Source organism: Embiotoca jacksoni, unplaced genomic scaffold (assembly GCF_022577435.1).
Source record: "Embiotoca jacksoni isolate LCO1_2020_lvr unplaced genomic scaffold, fEmbJac1.0.p SCAF_4, whole genome shotgun sequence".
NCBI lineage: Eukaryota > Metazoa > Chordata > Actinopteri > Embiotocidae > Embiotoca > Embiotoca jacksoni.
In genome coordinates, this window is record NW_027185392.1 from 22,069,887 (window position 1) to 22,090,221 (window position 20,335).

Consider the following 20,335-nt stretch of genomic DNA (forward strand, 5'->3'; position numbering starts at 1 on the left):
TTGAATTATTATTATTATTATTATTATTTTTTGGCTCTGCAGTGAGCTTTTTCAAGTCTGGAAGAGTTACCCTGATTGTTTTGGCATTAGGGTTATCTTGGACTGGACACACTTTTTACAAGAAAGCAAGAATAATCTAGGATTGGGCAATTTGAAAGTTATGGACAACAATTAGGCTCTGACAATAGGTCCTGTAAACCAAATGACATGTCGTTGTTGGTCATTGCTCTCTAAAACACCACAAAAATGTTTTCTAATCTAAAATTGAATATTTTTTTTAGCTTGTCCCTCACAAAGCTGCTACAAATCAGTGTTTGTTTACTAGATAAGGGTTATTCCAAACTAACTGTGATGCTGTGTCAAATAAAAACAGATTATGATTTGTAAGTCATATGAATTTAAAAATAGAAAAAAGACAACAAATCAAATGTTGAAACTGAGAAATTGTATTCTTAAAATATTTGTGTATTCTTGGGAAATATATGCTCATTTTGAGTTTGATGCCAGCAACACGTTTCAAAAAGGGGGCCTGTTTATCACTGTGTTGCAACAACTTTTCTTTTAACAACACTCTGTAAACATTTGGGAACTGAGGAGACCAGTTGCTGGACCTTTGAAAATGAAATGTTGTCCCATTCTTGCCTGATACAAGATTTTAGCTGCTCAACAGTTTGGGGTGTTCTCAGTCGCATTTCTTAAGTGCCACATGTATTCAAAGGGTGACAGGTCTGGACTGCAGGCCAGTTTAGCACATTAACTGTTCTACTATGCAACCATGTTGTTGAATTAGGTGCAAAATGTGGTTTGGCATTGTCTTGCTGAAATAAGCAAAGCCTTCCCTGAAAAAGACGTTGTCAGGATGGCAGCATATGTTGCTCCAAAACCTGCATATATCGTTCATTCCTTCCCAGATGTGCAAGCTACCCATGCCATGTGCGCTAATGCACATACCATCAAGGTTACTGGCTTTTGAATTGTCCGCTGATAACAAGCCTGGTGGTCTCTCTCCTGTTTAGCCCACAGAATGCGGTGTCCATGCTTTCTTAGAAAGAATATAAAAAATGTATACACAGATCACAGGACAGTTTCCATGCCTCAGTCCAGCTTAAATGAGATGTGGCACAAATAGGGCTGTGGTGTTTCTGGAACATTGGTAGAGTTTTAACCTGCACTTGTGGATGCAGTGAGAAACTGTTCACAGACAATGTTTTTTGTTTTTTTTAGATGTGTTTCTGAGACAATACAGCGATTTCCACTACAGAGTGATGTCTGTTTTAAATGCAGTGCAGCTTGAGGGCCTGAAGATCCATCCATTTAACATTGGTTTTCAGCTTTGTCCTTTGCATACAGAGATTTCTCTGGATTCTCTGAATCCCTTAATGATTTTAAGTACCATTGATGATAAAACTCCACATTTTATGTCATGTTGAAAAACATTATTCTTAAATTGTTGCACCACTTGCCCACGGAGTGGTAAACCGCTCCCCATTTTCACTGCTGAGAGACCCTGGCTCTCTGGGATGCTCTTTTTATACCCATTCATGTTACTGATTTGAGTTGAAGAAATCTGAGGCACTTAATAGTGTATACATTTAAAAAGCTTGTATTATCTCATGGCTATTTAATTACAATTAAAAACATGCACACGCATTTCAGCCATTAAGGCCTTTATCAGGGCAAGTACAATAAGGCTGTTTTGGGGCTGTTTCCATATTGATTCTGAGATCAATATGGACCAATAAGCAGTCAGATGCAGGTAGAGTCATATGATGAGAGAACCATCCCAACAAAACACAATACATAATCTCAGGACAAGAAAGCCAAACACAAATATTCATCAGAAGTCTTAAAGTCTGTTAATATAAGTTTGCACTACACACAAAATGGCAAATACAATTTTAAAAGGACCCAGATGCCCAAAAAAAACAATACATAAAGAGACAGTTGCAGAAAAGGGGACAAATTAAGTTCTCCATTCATACTAGGGTACTGCATAGCTTTGAATGTGTCGATCCAAAATGACTCTCTTTGTAAGAGCCTTTTCAATCTGTCTCCACCCTTTATTACGTTTTCTGTATGTCTCTTGCAACCCAATGTTATGGAAAAGCAACCCTATTACATTGCTTTGACAAATTAAAATATCTGCTTTGCAGAATTTCTCTGAATCAGATTCACTTGGTGTTGATCAAGCAAATATGTCAGTCAAATCCGAAATAGAAAAAAGCAGATGCTGCTCATGAGTTCTCTTCCTGTTAACTAGGTGAGTTAAAAACAGAAACAATTAAGACATATTCAGAAAGAAATTATTTTTAATGTTCGCAAGTAAAATTCAACTTGACTTGATTTCTTACTGGTTTCTTGTCATCAGTAATTATTTGACACATCTAATGAGATGTTGGGAGGGGAAATAGTTCCACCCGGCTCTCTCTCAGGTATCTGCTGATTTAGATTCATTATCAGAATACTGTAATTTCACACATAAAGTTCTCCCCAGATACACACAGTTTACAATGTTTAACTTTAGTCTAAAAGGAAAAAAACACAGAACTGAATAACACAAAATGTGCCTGGCAAACGTTGATCTCATAAATGGAGATAAATCTATATTTGGTTTAACTGCAAAGAAAATATGAAGTATAATATTGCATTTCAAGTCCACAAAAATATGTCTGTTTTTTTCTGGTGGTTAAAAAGGCACAAAACAATCATAACTGTAGGAAAATGACAAGTTGCAGTCTACTAATTTCAAATGTGTGATTAGCAAATATAGCTGTTTTTTTTAAAATAATTATGTCAATGTGGAAGTACTATGTGAATCATAATGGCAGGATGTTCACGAGGGGAGAAGAGCGCAAAAAAAGAAAGAAATGAAAGAAACAGAGTAACAGGTCAAAAAGATTACAATTACAACAGAACTGTAGAAAAGTGGAGACATAAAATGTAAAAAACAATTTGAGAGGAAAGGAATATGACATATCATTATTTTATTTATGTTTTGAAGCAAGGTTTTCCATTGCTGCCTCAGCATTCATGTTAAAACAGAGCAGAGATCTGCAATGGCATGTTGTTTAAGGTACCAGTGTGACAATGAAATAATGAGCTAGGAGGTCCAGTAAGATTAAACACTTTGCTTTTGTTGCCTAACCCACAGAAATTAGTCTGAAGTGAATACTTGTGCCTGGTCAAGATTTATGCGCTTTAAACGCCAGCCATCCATCCTAAACAATATACATTCAAAAAACATTGCTAATGAATATTCTAACCAATTGTGTTTTCAACGATGCATCAAGAAAGTAATGCATACGTGTAATTTCTAGTAATTAGGGTTGTAATAGCTTATTGAACAGCAAAACACTCATATCACAGACTTACAAACAAATGTACCACGAACGTGTGTTTGCATGTCAATGCCCAAAACTGTAAAATAAATATAGCCACAATCGGGCAGTTTGCAGGCTCAAGCTCTTTTGCGCTCAACAGATGGAAGCAGCTAATTTAGCTGAAAGTAAAGCTACAAACAACAGAGCTTTTTTTTTTTTTACTGTTAACTATAGTGCCACCATTTGGCCAATTGTAATTACTAGTGCAGTGCCTGTTACATTTTTTTTTTAATATCTACTATCAGTGAATGTGTTTACATTTATTTCGCTCAGTAGGATGTACGGGTGATTTCTTTAGATTTTTTTTTAGGAATGGAATTTAGGATTTCCAGTGATAGGCCTCACCCACTTTATTTCTATCGTTACACAATTTTCACCATCATCTAAGTCATGACCTTAGATCAGAGGTCTTCAACACGGGGTCCGCGACCCTTAGTGGGTCCGCGAAGGTACTGCAGGGGAGCCTTGACCTGTCCCTCCAAGCCTCCTGCACTCCTCCAGTTTAATATAAAACACTATTTTATACAATATATATAGTAGGGGGTCCCTGCTTCATCTCTCTATCAGTTTTGGGGTCCTTGGCCTGACAAACATTGAAGACCCCTGCCTTAGATCATTCAAATTGGATTTCGTGCAAATCCGTTCAGCCAATAATGAAATATAAACTTGTCACATTTGTGGCGCCGCCTAAAGGTCAAGCTTAAAATGCTTTTGTAGGCCTCTTTGCACACTTGGTCTGAATATATCTACCAAGATTTATGATGGTTGGACAAATCATTAACGAGATATAGCCAATTTCCTGCTAATGGTAGAGCGGGTTTCCCACTAATTGGAAGGTTGGTAGTTCGACCCTGGTTCCTTTTGTCCACAAGCCTAAGTGCCCCTGTGCAAGACACTGAATTTCAAATTGCTCCCGATGGCGTACCATTGGTGTGTAAATGTCTGTGAATGTACTCTTGATGGCGGGCACCTTGCATGGCAGCTCAGTCTTATTAGTGTGTGAATGGGTGCGTGAATGGGTGAATGGGAAACAGTATAATAGTGCTTTGAGACCGATAACATTATATATCGCGATACAAGTGCAGACCATTTACCTTTATGGTCGAAGAGGCTTTTTTGTGGAGCACATTGAGATTGACCTGTGTGTAAAATTTCAAGTCAATCCAAAGGCCGTGGCCTTTCAAAAATTGACTTTTTAAACCAGTTATCGGGCCACCAGCTGGCCAATTTAGGCCATCTTTCTTCAGCAAGTAGCGCACATCATTTCCAGTTATTGTGCAAAGTTTCATGTTTCTAGCTCATTCCAGCCCACGGGACTTTAAGCTGCGGCAGCAGACAATAATATAATCATTATATATGCATATATATATATATATATATATATATATATATATATATATATATATATATATAATAATAATAATAATAATCAGATAAAAACAATAGGGTTCTGCCTTGAACCCTAAAAGTCGAGCCATGAGATCCCTCTGTTAATATCCAAAACAAAAATATCCGAGGGTATAGTAGTTTTAACAGTCTACAGCCATGGTAATGGCTCTGTGGGGCTGTAGGCACAACAATGAATTAAACTAAATGATAACATCAGCAAGGTAACAAGTTCACAGTAACTGCTTGGTGGATGACGTGTCTGTGTCCGACTGCATACTGCTGTTGGCAAGAAGCCATCATTACGTTTGTTGTGCGCATTAAACAGTAGGCATGGAAACAAGTTAATTTCTGGATAAAATAATTAAAGCAGGCATTCAAATAATACTAATGTTATTTCAGTAAGTGCACAACGGCAGTGTTTGAGACAAAATCAAAATTTAAGTAAGTGTAAGAGTACTATATGATTGTGTACTAAGGGAAGGAGGCCTACTCCATTTGGTAACACAGTCACAGTCTGAAACATAAACCAGATCTGGGCATTGTACGGCCCCCGGGCCACATCCGGTCCTTTGGCTGTCCCTGACCGGCCGTGTGAGGTCAATGGTAAATTAGGAATCACACGTAAATAAGTGTACATCATGCATGTGTAACCCAGGTAATGTTCAGTACCCCAATTTACAGATGTTCCCTAAACGTCTCACCAAGACGTCTCACCACGCGAGCTAGTGGTAGAGCCCTTTGCCACCCCTCCCACTCTGAATCACGCACTGACCTACCGGAGACCCTGCCGCTGAGGCAGGTGCATGAGGCAGACAAGATTTGGAGCAAAGTACGACATTTTGAGGTTCCCAAGAGATATCGAGTGTTGTTAACCAAGTTGTGTCCCAGAATTGTGTGTAATTTACATTACGGAACATAGCAAAGTAAAAACGAGTCAGGATAACAACGTTTTGTATGATGTGAATTAATTATGGTCATTGTTAGGAGCTGTTTAGCCTCCACCGCTGGCGGCTAATGAAGCCATGAAACTGACGGAAGCACAGTTATCGCTGCTGACCTCGCGCGAGGGAAGCACATAACAGTGTGTGTGTGCTGAATTTTTTTTTGAAGTTACTGTATATGTTGTAAAAGTATGTTGTTTGTGTATTGTTTGAAATTGAGGCAAAATGAGACCTGTCAATGGGCGGTAGGAACCAAATCCGAGGAACTTAAAGGATCCAATTTTATTTGCACTTTGTTTTTTGGAATTCAAACAAACAACCGAAAATACCTAACCCTTCTCTCACTGAACAAAAACAAATAACTGAAAAACAGAAAATGAGGTAATTACACTACAAACAAAATATCAATAGCACTTATTACATTTTTGTATAAAGTTAATTTAATGCTGGTCTTTGAAATACTGCAAAAATATGCTCATTTTCAAAATCTTTTTTGTGAATGTTGATTGAATAGTGATATAATGTTAACGTTTTTAAAATGCTTGCACCACATTTTAATAGCCTGATTGTAACATCTACTACTACCAGTAGCAGCTAATATAAACCATACAATTTACTGCTATTTATAAAGAGATAAAATTAATATTGAGCAAAATTGAGTTCTGCCACAACAGTCCCAGTTTCTCCTCAGGCCCTTTGGGAAAATGAATTGCCCACCACTGGTCTAAACTGCCAGTAATAACACAGAAGTGTTGCATTGATGTTTTAAGGCAGACAGATGGCGCTGCAGACCATTCAGCAGTGATGGAGGCGCTGCTGCTGCTAAGTGTTGACAATAATGTGAGAGTGGATGAAAGGCCATTAATCCATACTTTGTGTGTGTGTGTGTGTGTGTGTGTGTGTGTGTGTGTGTGTGTGTGTGTGTGTGTGTGTGTGTGTGTGTGTTTATATGTAAGCCACAGAGATGAAGACTGGGTTTGTTCATATCTGATGTTTATGTGGAGTAATCAAACTAACAACCTGCCCTGCTGCACTGAATATTGATGCATGCAGCCTGGAGGGTCAAAGGTCAGCAACATTAACATCACTCACCCCTCAGTTTTAGGTTTTTTTTTTCTTACCTTGTTTATCTTTTCCTTCTTATATCTTAGCTTACATTTACTCGTGTCTCATGAAGTGATGTAATTTTTTTGTCTTTCTTTAATTTGTTTGCTCTGGTCTAATTTTTTGGTCTTGTATTGCTTTGTTTACTCTGCAAGACAAAGGATTCCTCACCTATTTTGGGTCTTGATTAATCCTTAGTTTTGCCTCAGAAAGTTGCTCAATTTATAATTAAATTACTTTGAAACAGCATTTCCACTAAATAGTCCCCATATAAGCCTTAATAATTCAGCCTCATGTGGATCCGAATCAAAACATCACCCTTCATTTCAACAGTATTCATACAATGACACTTCTGCTCACCATCTTTTAGTGTGGGTTGCCAGATGGCTAGTCCACTCATCTCTGTACAAACGTATGGGACCAAACCTGGCAACCTTAATGTGAAGACAAGACTTCAGGAAGCTCCACACAGTCTCTGCACATGAACGGTGTTCATTAAGAAATTACTCACAGCTCTCCATAAACTGCAAATTGTCTTTTTACATTTCTGTGTGGAAAATTCCAACAGACTCATATTAAGTGAGAAGACTAAAATTATTGAGTCTTAAAAATCAACAAAAAATTACAAAAAACTGTGGTTCGGGTCCTTAGAGCATCTTCACAGCCATTTCATCAGCCCAGTCTTCAACGGTCTGGAACACGTGTGTATGTATATACCCCAGAATGTAGCGGTATAGAAGCTTGAGCAATTTCACTGTTTTGAGACATAGCCACATAAGCTGGCCTATATTTTATTTACTTTAAGTGGGAAACGACTTTTAAGCTTAAGAAGGTTTTAAAGATGGATTTTACAAGTATCTTAGTCTAAATATGACTTTCAGAGACAAGCACTGGTCAGTGTGTGCACATCCTGGTAGGTGGTATCATGTGTAGTATGCCAACAGTATTTGATAAGAAACCTGAAGGTGACTTGAATTTACAACAGGTCTTTGACAATAAGGGATTTGTTTTATTACACTTCAGTATGCACAGTGTATTATGCTTTAAGTGCCATTATTGGGACTCTAATTGTGTTTTTATTTTCACTTATTGGACCAAAGAAGGAGTTCTTCAATATAAGAAAATATTTGTTTAAGTCTCACGTGTTTTACCAATGCAGTGGTACTTGATGGGCACTTGTGTGTGCATAGTACAGTTAATAACATAACTAACGAAAGGCAAGAGTGACTCATGGTGTGTTTTACTAACAGCATCTTTTCATCCTTGTTTACATGTTTTTTTGTGATAGCTACACAACAACAGACAGGAACATGATTACACCACAAACATGAACAGGTGACACAAACTCACACAATCCCACACTCACTGACTTATCCTTATTGTCTGCCTCAGGCTTAACTGCAGCACCTTTGCTGCTCTGCAGTGAAGTCCCAGGGCATGTGTGTGTGGGATTCTCGGAGACTGGTTGCCATGGTGACCAAAACAAGGATTCTTGCCTGCATCACTCCTCCCAGCATGTGTCTCTCTTTTTTCCCTTTTATTCTAAGGCTTTTCATGCAGCGTCTCATCCAGACTTTGGTGCACAAACAAACACAATGATAACAACAGAGTTTTGCTTGTGCGTACACACACACACACACACACACACACACACACACACACACACACACACACAAGCGGGGAATTCCCTGACGTTGCAAATACCTGGAAACAAATCTCTTGTTTTCACATGTAATATTAGAATTTGTCTATGTTCTGCAGTGTGTGTCTGTGTATGTCCTTGTGCAGCTAAAGAGCATCCTCTCTGCTCTCCCTGTGTAGGAGGGGTTAATCCATCCATCCAGCGGAGACTCTTGATGGATGCCCAAATGCAGCAGCTTAACCCTCATCACTGATAGACTGCATCATCCTCTCCTCTGTGAACACTCACACACGAACACACACAGCAGATGTACCACTCTCATCACCTTTCAGCGCTGGTGAGCGTCCCTGTCGATATGAGGAGGGAGTCACAGGGTGAATGAAGGGAGGGTAGGGGAGGGGAAGAGGGAATGGAGAGAGGGGTGGGGGTTTGGACGAGCATCACAAGCCTACATCAGATGGACTGGATGCTCTTTGGAACATCATATTGGCGGAGCGGGAGACAGGAAGAAAAAAGAAGTAGATAGAAACAAAGTAGAACTGATCATCTCTCTTTATCCCTCCATCTCTGCAGTCTTCCTCCTCCTTCCACCTGACATGGTGTTCCCCTAACTTTGAGGCTTTTCCCTCTTTGTCCTCCTCCTCCACCTCAGGTCGGCACACACTGCGTTTTATTTGCTCTGACGACTACAGGCTACAACACGAAAACGGATTCTGAGCGGGACCCTACGTTGGGAATATTGGACGGTCAACGGGGATGCGGGGATTGCTCCCCTCATCAGTCACATCTTTCTACCGGCACCAACGAGGACATGCAGGTTGAATAATATCTTCAAATGAGAACATGTTGATAAGTTCAGACAAATGCATGCATGGGTCTGTGCGGCGCACAGATGGAACTGTGCGCTCCAAGTGTGAGTGAGAACAGATAGAGTGGCAGCGCTCCTCCCGGACACCTGCTGCCGCTACTGCTAGAGTGCCTCGCAAATGTGAAGATGAAGAAATCCATAAGGGAAATCCAAACCTTTGCCAAAATGTGACGATTATATCTCCTCCAAGGAATTAGGACCAAAAACTGTTGGTGTGACCTCCTCCATTCCTCCTCTTTTTCTTCTCCTGAGTAAATAGGATGGGTCTTGTTTGGCTTCTTCTGCTCCCGTCCCTCCTGAGAGCGCAGGTGACTCCAGACTTTCCATCAGGAGTCACAGGGGAGATGACCAACAGTACCGACACTTTTACAAATAGTACAAGAAATACAGAAATTTACTCCAGCCCCACAGAGCCTTCTGGATCCGTGGTGGCACTTTCAGAAGGTCCCACAGAGGAGGATGACTGGTCACCGGCAGAGACCTTCCTGTACACCGGAGACCCTTCCACTTTGGAAATGGCCCGCTGTTCACGTGCATATAGCTCCCCTGGGCAGACCGGACCCCTGCCAATCACTTTCATTGCAGCCCTAAGGCCATCTCTGGATGCACTGGCCAATACTGCCAACTTCCTCAATATGATATTCCAGGCCAGTGACCTACGGGAGAGCACGGTGCAGGAGGATATGGAGTGGTACCATGCCTTGGTCCGCGCCCTTTTGGAGGCTGACGTGCTCATCCAGGGAGCCTTCCTCACCTTTGACGCTGACCCATCTGCCCCAGTGCCGCAACTGGTGCTCCGCGCCACCCGCAACCCAATGGCCAAGGTGCAGACTATCATCCTCCAGGACTTGTCTAAAGCCTGGGAGAGCCTACACCCGCCCGCCCCAGCCCCCGATGACAGCTGGTTTAGAGGATTTAAATTCCCGGAGTCCAACCAACCAATGGCAACCTTGTCCAAGAGGGTGCTCCTAAATGACCTCAACACCTTGGACACACCCAAGTGGGGCCAGGGCGACAGCTATGTGACCAACCGCAGTGGGGTACGCTGGGATAGCGCCCCCTTTCTGGACTGTAAGGATGGACGATTCGTGCCAGGCTGGATGCTCACCCTGTCCACCTCCTTCTATGGCCTCAAACCCGACCTGACGCCAGAGTTCAGGTCAGGGCTTGCATACACATACGGACACAATGCAAGCAACAACACTAACACAGATTTTTTTTGCAAAATAAATATCAAATACAAACACAACAGGGTGTCATGCTAATGTTGACAGTGTGTTTGGTTCCATTCAAATATATCAAATAGTAGGTTGGAAAGTTAACATGTTAAAAATTTTGGGAGGTCATTGGTTCCTTTTGGTCGCTGGTGACATCTTAAGTAGGCTGTGTGTTTGTGATGAGCTGCCAATACGCTGAACTAATGACGTCTTCTAACACAAGATGTACATTATGAAAACCAATCATGAAATGCAATTAAAAAGTTATGTATGGACAATATTTATTTGAATATTCACATATTCATACCAGGAATCAGAATGGGTCACTATGAACCAACCCGCTCTTATCCCAGGGAGTCAAAAACTGTTGTTGTGTCACAGCCTGGTGGCATCTTACGTACAAGGTTCTCTTTGGCATCTCTTACATACACACAGGGCCTAAGGTTTAGCCACCAAAAACCATGCGATGAGGTTTTCATAAAAGATTTAGTTTGAAGTCCAAATAAGTAATTTTCCAAAAGTACAGTTATCTTCATCATGCAAGTTACTTACGTTATGTCTCTGCTCTCCACCTCTGAGCCGTTTCTTTTTTCAGAGCTTTTTCTTCCTGTTAAAAGGGAGTTTTCCTTTCCAACTGTCGCTCGTGGGAATCATTAAATTGTTGGGTTTCTTTCTTCCGTGTTGTAAAGTTATGTTGTTAGGACCCTTCTATGTTAATTAACCTAAGATTACTTTTGTTGTGATATGGTGCTATACAAATACAATTGAATTCAATATGATTTAATATGTTACGTTATGTAAGTAACTTTTTATGTTACTAAAAAGAAACTCACATTGGCTTTTGCTTTTTCACAAACTCAAACACTAGTCTCCTGGGTGAAAAACAGTTGCTGATGCCCTGGTTATGAAAAAGGTCTGGATTCAGACCTCACAAATATTGCCCATTCTGTTGGAAGTTGCAACCAAGCCTGGACTGGAGCTTTCTCAGTTATTTGAGTGCAAAACGTTTTACTGTCTTTTCTGAGAGCATTCAAACAGTTCAAAAAGCTCTGAGACTCTTGGTTTTGCAAAGACCTGATTCACCTTATGGTCGCTGTGCGTAGACAATGTTACAGAATCATCTCCATTTTTTGAAGCTAGAGTAAATTCTTTTGCCTTTACTGCCAATAAAACAGTATAACACTTCAGAATGATTGTGAATATGAATATCCACCTGTTTGTCACTAAAAAGGGCAGAAGCTTTGAAACTAAAAGCAGGAGTATTTGTATTTACCCTGCATGTTTAGTTTTGTGTTGACCTCTCAGACCTTTCCTCCAGTGCTCTGGAAAAAAGTTTGATAAAAAAATGTTTTACGATTTTAAAGGGAATCTGCTCAAAGGCAAGGATATATATGAAGTTGCAAAAGAAGAAAATTGATTATTCTAATGAGGTTGATATTTGGGGCCACTCTTGTTTCTTTAAGCTGACATACATCTGTGACCCTCCCCCGTCTGTGTGTGTGCATGTGTCCTATATTAGAGGTGTGATCCGTGTGGATGTCAACATTCAAGACATCGACTTGGACCAGTGTGCAACAGGGGATGGCTGGTTTGCTGATACTCACCAATGCAATCGCACCACCATGGAGGTAAACACAATTAAGGCCAGGGATAAAACTACCACTGGGCTGGGGTTAAAAAGTTGACCTTTTTTTTTTTTTTTACTTGTGTCTTTCGTATATAAATAAACAAACTCCACACAGAAGAATGAATGATTGGCAATAAAAGTCTAAAATAGCTGGTTTATTACCTTTGTCAAGGAAGTTATGATTTTAGTCATTTATTTGTTAGAATATCTTAAAATCTATTAAAATGATTTCTACAAAATTTGGTGGAAAATAAGTCAACAGACCACTAAACAAGTGGCCACTTTTGATTCACATAGGAATCCAATTTTGCCAACAGGTAGTTGTTTAATGACAGCTTTACATTTTTAGCCTCACTTGTGATGGGGCTCTATGGCAGTGTTGATCCAATCCATTCATCCATTCATCATTATGATCAAGCTTGAAATTTCTACTATTGAATGGATTACAATGAACTTGGTAGGACAACAGATATTACATGTCCTCTCTTCTCATTGATTAAACCCCTACAACCTAATCTCTGTTTATCAAAATTACATATTAAGAAGTTTTTTCCAGGAAAAAAAAAAAAAATCCCCAAATACTTTTAAAGTGGCTTAGATTTAACTGTACCTTTGCTTTCAGTATGTGTAGATCTATGAATATGTAATAGTGAATGGTTTGCACTTAAATAGCACTTTATCACCTTACTGGTCTCAAAGTGCTTTACACTGCTTCCCGTTCACCCATTCAAACATTAATGGTGCCATGCCAGGTGCTCACCATCAGAAATACATTCACATACCTTCACACTCCAATGGTGCAGAGCTGCCATGCAAAGTGCTGGCTTGCCATCAGGAGCAATTCAGGGTTCAGTTTATTGCCGGATCAATCTGCCAACCTTTCGATTATTGGGCAACCCTCATACCATCTGAGCCGTAGTCACTGCCTTTATCTCCACCCACCCCCACTGCTTGCCTGAAGTTTGAACTGGCAGCACAGTGATATTGAAAGCCCCACCCCATAAATTCACCGGATTGGTTCCCAATTCATGTAACATGAAAACCTGTCTATCTTAGTTTGTGTTTTTGACACTGTCAATGGTACACTGCGCTTCCAAAGTGAAATTGTTCATCGATGGCAATGACAGAATGATTTCATTTGTCTTCTGGCATATACAAAAAACAAACATGGGCATGTTAACAAGGTTAAAAACTAAATTTTCATTGGAGATGATCTTTAAAGATCCCCAGATGATGCATTACAAAAAAAATTTGGTGATCCCTTGAGCTTTCATCTGGTGTCACTCATAGATCAAATTCTTAACAAGTAAAACACCTCAATATCAACTGGATGGATTACCATACAATTTTGCACAGACATTCATGTTTTTGAGAGGATTCATTCTGGATGATGCATTTTTGTAGCCTGAGTGGCAGGTAGACATTTTTGGTCAGGGTTAAGTTTTGGGGGCATTTGTAAAATATCTAAAACAATATTAAATGGATTGCTATAAAAAGGAATACACGTTACATACTGACATACTTTTCAAAAAAACAATGCCTGCAAACCTACTTTAGTCTTTGTTAGCATGTTATTAAAGTAAACTATGATGGCAACAGGTAAACATTACTTTCAACACATTGGCACTTTAGCATTTTTGTTGTGAACATTTTCGCGTTCTAGTGTTAATCCTGCTTTACCCATTGTAAGTACACCGTCACAGAGCTGTTAGTACAGATACAGGCACTTACTAGCGTTTGCTCATAACATCTGAACTACAAGGCAACAAGCATAGTTTTTTTGTTTTTTTTTCATCATTAATGTACCTTTAGGCCTCTTCCATTCCCACAAATTTTTCCATCATGAACTTGTGAAACAGTTTCTGTGCTACTTCTTCCACAAATGTAATTTAATCCTTTTGAAACCAGGTACTTTGTATACCACTTGTATAACCCCATTATCAAAAATAACAATGGGACACTATTTAAAGTGGAAATAAAAACAGAATGGAATGATTTGAAAATAATTTAAACCCATATTTAATTCAAAATAGACTAAAGACAACAAACTGAGAAATGTTTATGTTTTATGAAAAATATATGATCATTATGAATTTGATGGCAAAAACATTTTTGAAAATGTTGAGACATTTTTGAAAATTGTGTTGATAACTAATTCGATTAACTGGCAACAGATCAGTAATATTATTGGGTATAAAGAGGCAGTGTGTCTCAGCATTGAAGGTGGTGAGAGGTTCACCACTCTGAAAGACTGCGTGAGAAATAGTGCAACAATTAAGAATAATGGACCTCATTCAGCAACCATTCTTAAGAATAAATGTCTTCCTACTTACTTATGCAGTTTTTACTTAGATTCTGGCATTCACCAATGTTTTCTTATTTGGGATTTGTTAAGAACAAAATCTATGCACACTCAAAAGACCACTTATGGACATTTGTATGCTGACATTGTGCAAAATAATTGGTTATTGCATTTTCCTCTCTATTCTACACTTGTATAATATAGTATTTAATCTACAATTATATTGTTTTATTATCCATAATTTTATTTTATTTTTTCATTACTTTACAAAGTAATCTGGTTTTGAATAAACACTGCATTAACAGGACCAGACAGCAGCTTTGCTGTTCTAGTTTGACAGCAGTGAATTGCTTGTTTGAAAGTCAGAAATTATTTTGTCAGTACACTTGTGCATGTTTATGATTGGTCACATAGGCAGCAGTTTGGTTTCGATAAAAACTTTGTTTAATGAGTGAATTTCAGCAGTTCACTCAGCATTTCATGTCAGAAGACTCAAATTCTGTAGAGGTCAGATTTATAAGTTTTGCAGTATCTGAGAATAAAAACCATACATTTTAAATTGAATTAACCTGAAATATATTGTACGTTAATCAAAAAGAATGACCTGATTCCATTAACTTACTGTATGTTTTACAGCGTGGCAGCAAGACAGCATATAGTAAACTCTGACTTCAGCTGCAGTCATCATGTTGGCTGTTTAAATTGTCTAACTCATGGTCTCACTTTTAATTTCATCACACAAGCACACTCTAAACTACTTTCGACCTCGCAAAATGGTTTAAGCCCTGTCTGTCTGTGCTCATTACTTCATTTTTGCCTTTTATCCTTTGCTCATGCTTTCACCCATTCACATTTCCACTTTTCTGTCTGCTCCCCCATCCACTTCGGCTTCAGTTTCCCTTTTCCCTGGCAACCTATCTGTCCAAACCCAATCCTCTACTGCTCATCTCCGCCATCTATCTAAAGATGGCTGTGCTGGGTGGCGGGATGATCTGATGGATTATGGCGATAATCCAGCCTGCTGACATACTTCCCCTTTATGCACCACATTCATAGAGGTCTGTGAAACACAAGAGAAGAACACTCCCAAAAATCCCTAAATCCACATGGAACCCATTGTCCCCTCCTATCTTACCTGGCTTAGAGGATTCAAGCCCATTGGCTGTGTAGAGCATGTACTGGGTCATCCTTTTCTTCTGTCCTACGTATTCTGTCCTGTCTGCTTTATCTCATTTCTTAAAGACCCCCTCAAGTGAAAATCAAGTTTTTATTAACATGTCCATTTGGTGTTTTTATGTACTAGAAGACATATAATAAGTGAAATAAATAGTCAACGTAACGCCTGAGCATTTCCACTGCAGTGCACCAATGATAATCTTAAAAACATGGATTTAGAAAACTAGAGTTTCATACATCACATAGGAACCAATCCTGTCCCTATCATCGAGCTGCTAACTCAATACAGCAGTTGTGGGTGGAGGTAGAGGTAGGGACTATTTGCATATTCATAGATCCGCACATACAGAGTGAAGGCAAAGTGTTGAGTTATAGCATTTTTTTTTAATCTTGAAAAATAAATCTAAATATGCAATCATGATGAATAAAATGTTATGTATGATATAACAGCTGGCCGGTTTTATCAACCGATATTTACCCATCACAGACATATCGGGGGTGGGCAGATATGTTGGTAAATATATGCCAATATGAAAACTTGACTCTGTTTTTTTGTTTTTCTTTCAGTAGTTACTCATAATGATCATATTCCCAGAGAGATTTACCATTTCAGTGCACTTATATTAGTGTGGATAATCAACTATATAATATCCTATAGGGACCATCCAGCTTGCTATCAGCACCAATCAAATGCCAGCCACAGTGATGGAATGGGGGTGCATAAATGCACATAGCATAGCTTGCACATCTGTGAAGGCACCATTCATGCTGAACAATATAATATTAGGAAAGGTGTTGCTTATTTCAGCAAGACAATGTCAAACCGCATTCTGCATTTACTACAGTAGAATGGCTCCATAGTCGAAGAGTCCTATTAAAAACATTTGGCGCATCATTAAATGAAAAATACAACAAAGAAGAGCCCAACTGTTTAGCAGCTGAAATCCTGTATCAGGCAAGACTGGGACAACATGTAACTTTCAAAACTCCAGCAACTAGTCTCCTCAGTTCCCAAACCTTTACAGAGTCAGAGCTGATGCAAAACAGTGGTAAACATGCCCCTGTCCCAACTTTTTTTTTAAATGTGTTGCTGCCATCAAATTCAAAATGAGCATATTCTTTGCATATGTTGTCTTTGTTGTATTTTAAATTAAATATGGGTTTAATTGATTTGCAAATCATCACTGTCTGTTTTCAATTACATTTTACACAGCATCCCAACTTTATTGGAAATAGAATTGTAGTTTTGTTAGACATGTCTTTTACAGCCAAGTCATACACAGCACTGTAGGGAAAACCAACAAAACTTTTAGGTAGAATTTGTTTGCAATCCAAATAATTTTATTCTTAGTTCATATATATTTTACTTAAAAGCTCATTAAAAAAAAGACACAAAAGTACGTTCACACGTACGTTCTTTTGTGTTTTTGCAAGTTTAACATCCACAGAAGAGTAGCTTACATTCTTGGAAAAAGAGAATGTTGAAGTTGGTTTAAATCTTACACACTCACCACTAGATGCCACAAAATCCTTTAAAAAACAGTTATTGTAAAATGTGTATATTTTGACCAAGTCACTGTACATGTGCAGTAACTGTAATCACGGGAAGAACTAGAAAAGAGAATAGAGTGACAAATTAGAAGTAAGTTAGCCGAGACGGGACAAATAGAGACATTTTTGACTACACAATGCAAATTAGTACATATTCGGACAATTTGGATATTTTCATATTCTGTTCTTACAGAGAGGCTTGGTGAGAATTAGGGGGTAAATGAAAACCTGAATGTATATATGGGTGTTAATAAACCCTCTGAATATTTGCCCTTCTTTAGATTTGTGAGTTAATTGCAGATCAAGCCTGTTTCAGTTGAATGTTTGAGTCAAAACTTTTAAACCTGCTTACTATCTAAGGGGCTTTCCAATTTAAGTTTGATTTGCCCCAACACTAATATAACCTGACACATTCTCAACTTCTATCAACCCCAACCTACCCACAATATAAAATCATTAATGATGCTTCAATACTTAGCATCATATAGCTGTTGTTTTCACCCCTGCAAAGGTTGAAAATGTGTTTCGCAAGTACAATTACTGTGGAAGACTTATGGCATATAAACAGAGATTAAGTGAACACTGAATAGCATTTAAGGTGCAATCAGACCCAGTACTGTATATAATACATAATAATTATGAGGGATCAAGTGTAAAGCTACTCCTATGTAAATAACATGCTTTGAGCCAGCCAGGGAGCTGCAACCTGTAGTTTTATGGTAAACATGACAGATGAGGGAGTCCACTGACATTCTACAACTTTCTGTTGAATTGAGATGTGACCATGAAGAGAATTAAGTTGACTTCTTTGTATAATCCATATTACATTAATGTTCAGCCCATGGCCCATGCCATTAGGTCTTTGAGCATCTGATAAGGGGGTTGTGAGTTTTTATATACATATGTGAGGCCAATGTCTGTGTGTGTGTGTGTGTGTGTGTGTGTGTGTGTGTGTGTGTGTGTGTGTGTGTGTGTGTGTGTGTGTGTGTGTGTGTGTGTGTGTGTGTGTGTGTGTGTGTGTGTGTGTGTGTGTGAGTGCTGGGGAACAGGATTTCTCTAGAAAAGGATAATGCTCTCAGTGGAGGCATTATGTATCCATTTAGCTTTTAACTTAGCTTAACACACAGAGCATCCAAGCATGCGTGTGTGTATGTGTGTACTTGTATTACTCATATTGTGGGGACATTAATCTGTTTACACATTCACATTGTGGGGACCTAGATCCCTTATGGGAACAAAAAGCAAGTCGCCATAATTCATTAAATTTGAATATGAAGACTTGTTTCGAGATTAGGTTTATGTGAAGCATAGGGTAAATGCTCAGTTTATAGGAGTGGTGGCTATGATTATGGGTTCAGATAAGTCTTCAGGAAATGAATGTAAGTCAATGTAATGTCCTATGAACTGGTGGAAACACAACTCTATTAGTGTGTGTGTGTGTGTGTGTGTGTGTGTGTGTGTGTGTGTGTGTGTGTGTGTGTGTGTGTGTGTGTGTGTGTGTGTGTGTGTGTGTGTGTGTGTGTGTGTGTGTGTGTGTGTGCACACGCGCGTAAGTGCGTGTGTGTCCAGACTGGCTAAATTTAAGCTAACATCAGAGGAGACAGAGTGAGAGAGAGTAACATGCCCCTGTGTTTAATCTCTGTTCATTCATGTGCTGTTAGCGTCAAAGCCAGACTAAAAAGTGCTGCTGCTTCATACCATACAGTTCAACATTATTTTAACCTGGGACCTTCGTACTGTCGGTCTTGTTTTGGTTTGCTAAAATAGGTGTTTGTTTGGTTCTCTTGGCTCTTTGTTTCCTATTTTCTGTTCATTTAAACATGATTGTTCAATGCATGTTAATTCTGCCCCCATGTCTGCTTTATATTCATGCAATGTTTTGTATGGCTTGGCAATATTACATTAAATTATCACATTTTCCCCTGTGATGATTAATTTAACAATGTTTGTGCACAAAATTTATCTTCACTGACATTTTGTAATTATTTGCACTATGTAGTAAAAAGAAAATTGTGGATTTGGAGCCTAAAGTAGAGCTGTTAAATGGTAAATGATACATGTTCATGGTAACTTGGAAGTTCTTAAGTGGGCCTGTGTGTAAGTGGGTGCTATAGTTTTATATGGATATATAGTTTTAAGTTTTGCACGCAGATCAAAGACTAGTCAATAATAATAAGTGTGCACCCGAAGATAGGTGGTTAGACAGTCAATAAAAGATGACCTTGTAAATCATTACAGGGCTAAAAAGACAAGCAAAGTCTCAAGGATCAAGGACAACACAAAACCTTTCTTACTTATGGCTATATTTCAATAAAGCAATAGTAAATTATTTATTAGCGATTAATATTATTTTTTTATTTATTACAGCTTTGGGTTTGTAAGCTGTAATAAATAAAAAACAATATAAATCGTGTCTTTTCAAAATGTGGTGATGCTATGTTTTTATTGTGTGTGAAGTAAAATGTAAAATCATTGAAACAGTGCAGAAAAGAAAGTCAATTAAGGAGAGGAACAGAGTATATGCAGCATATTTAAATCATTTTAAAATATAAAAAAACTTATGACGACTAATATCATCTTTAAAAAACAAACAAAGAAATGACAGAAATTATAAAAACTTAAAAAATGAAGACTGAAAAACTAATCAGTGTTTGTTTCTTGCAGTGCATACCAATCCCAGGCCGGGGCTTTCAACTGGGTCAGTACTGCTGCCGCTGTAAAGAGGGATACTACAACCCGGAGATATCCATTCAGGACTCAGGTAAGTCAAAAGTCTGTCCGCAGCATGTTCAGTAACTGAGAGAGGATCTTCCAGGGTTACTGCCTAAACGTCTGGTCCAGGTCACGACTCTGTATGCAGTACTTTTTTTTGTACTGACCATGCAAATGGATCACCAACATATCTGTAGGGCTTTATTATTTTACCCCGAGATGAATCTGTTGTTGTGCCCTCTGTTTAACACACTCAATAAACAGACTGATGGCTTTTTTCCAACAGGAGCATGGTGATATTTAATGAAAGATAAGCAGTTGTTTATACAGCTGCAGCGTCCTCAGATGCGGGCATTTAAAAATTCTTTACATTGGTGGTCCCACCCCTTCCCTACGTAGTCAAGATGGTGACCGTTTAGGGTGGAA

The 20,335-nt window shown here is 38.8% G+C and overlaps 1 protein-coding gene across 1 annotated transcript in view; it reads left to right on the forward strand.

Annotated features, from left to right (window-relative positions):
* Window positions 1-8,942: 8,942 nt before the first annotated feature.
* Window positions 8,943-20,335, forward strand: part of gpr179 (G protein-coupled receptor 179) — a 34,428-nt gene continuing 23,035 nt past the window's right edge. Inside the window, exons 1-3 of the mRNA XM_069167679.1 lie at window positions 8,943-10,483; window positions 12,061-12,169; window positions 19,862-19,958. Of these exons, the coding sequence (XP_069023780.1) occupies window positions 9,585-10,483; window positions 12,061-12,169; window positions 19,862-19,958 (1,105 nt within the window). The 5' untranslated portion in view covers window positions 8,943-9,584. The remainder of the gene's footprint in view (window positions 10,484-12,060; window positions 12,170-19,861; window positions 19,959-20,335) is intronic.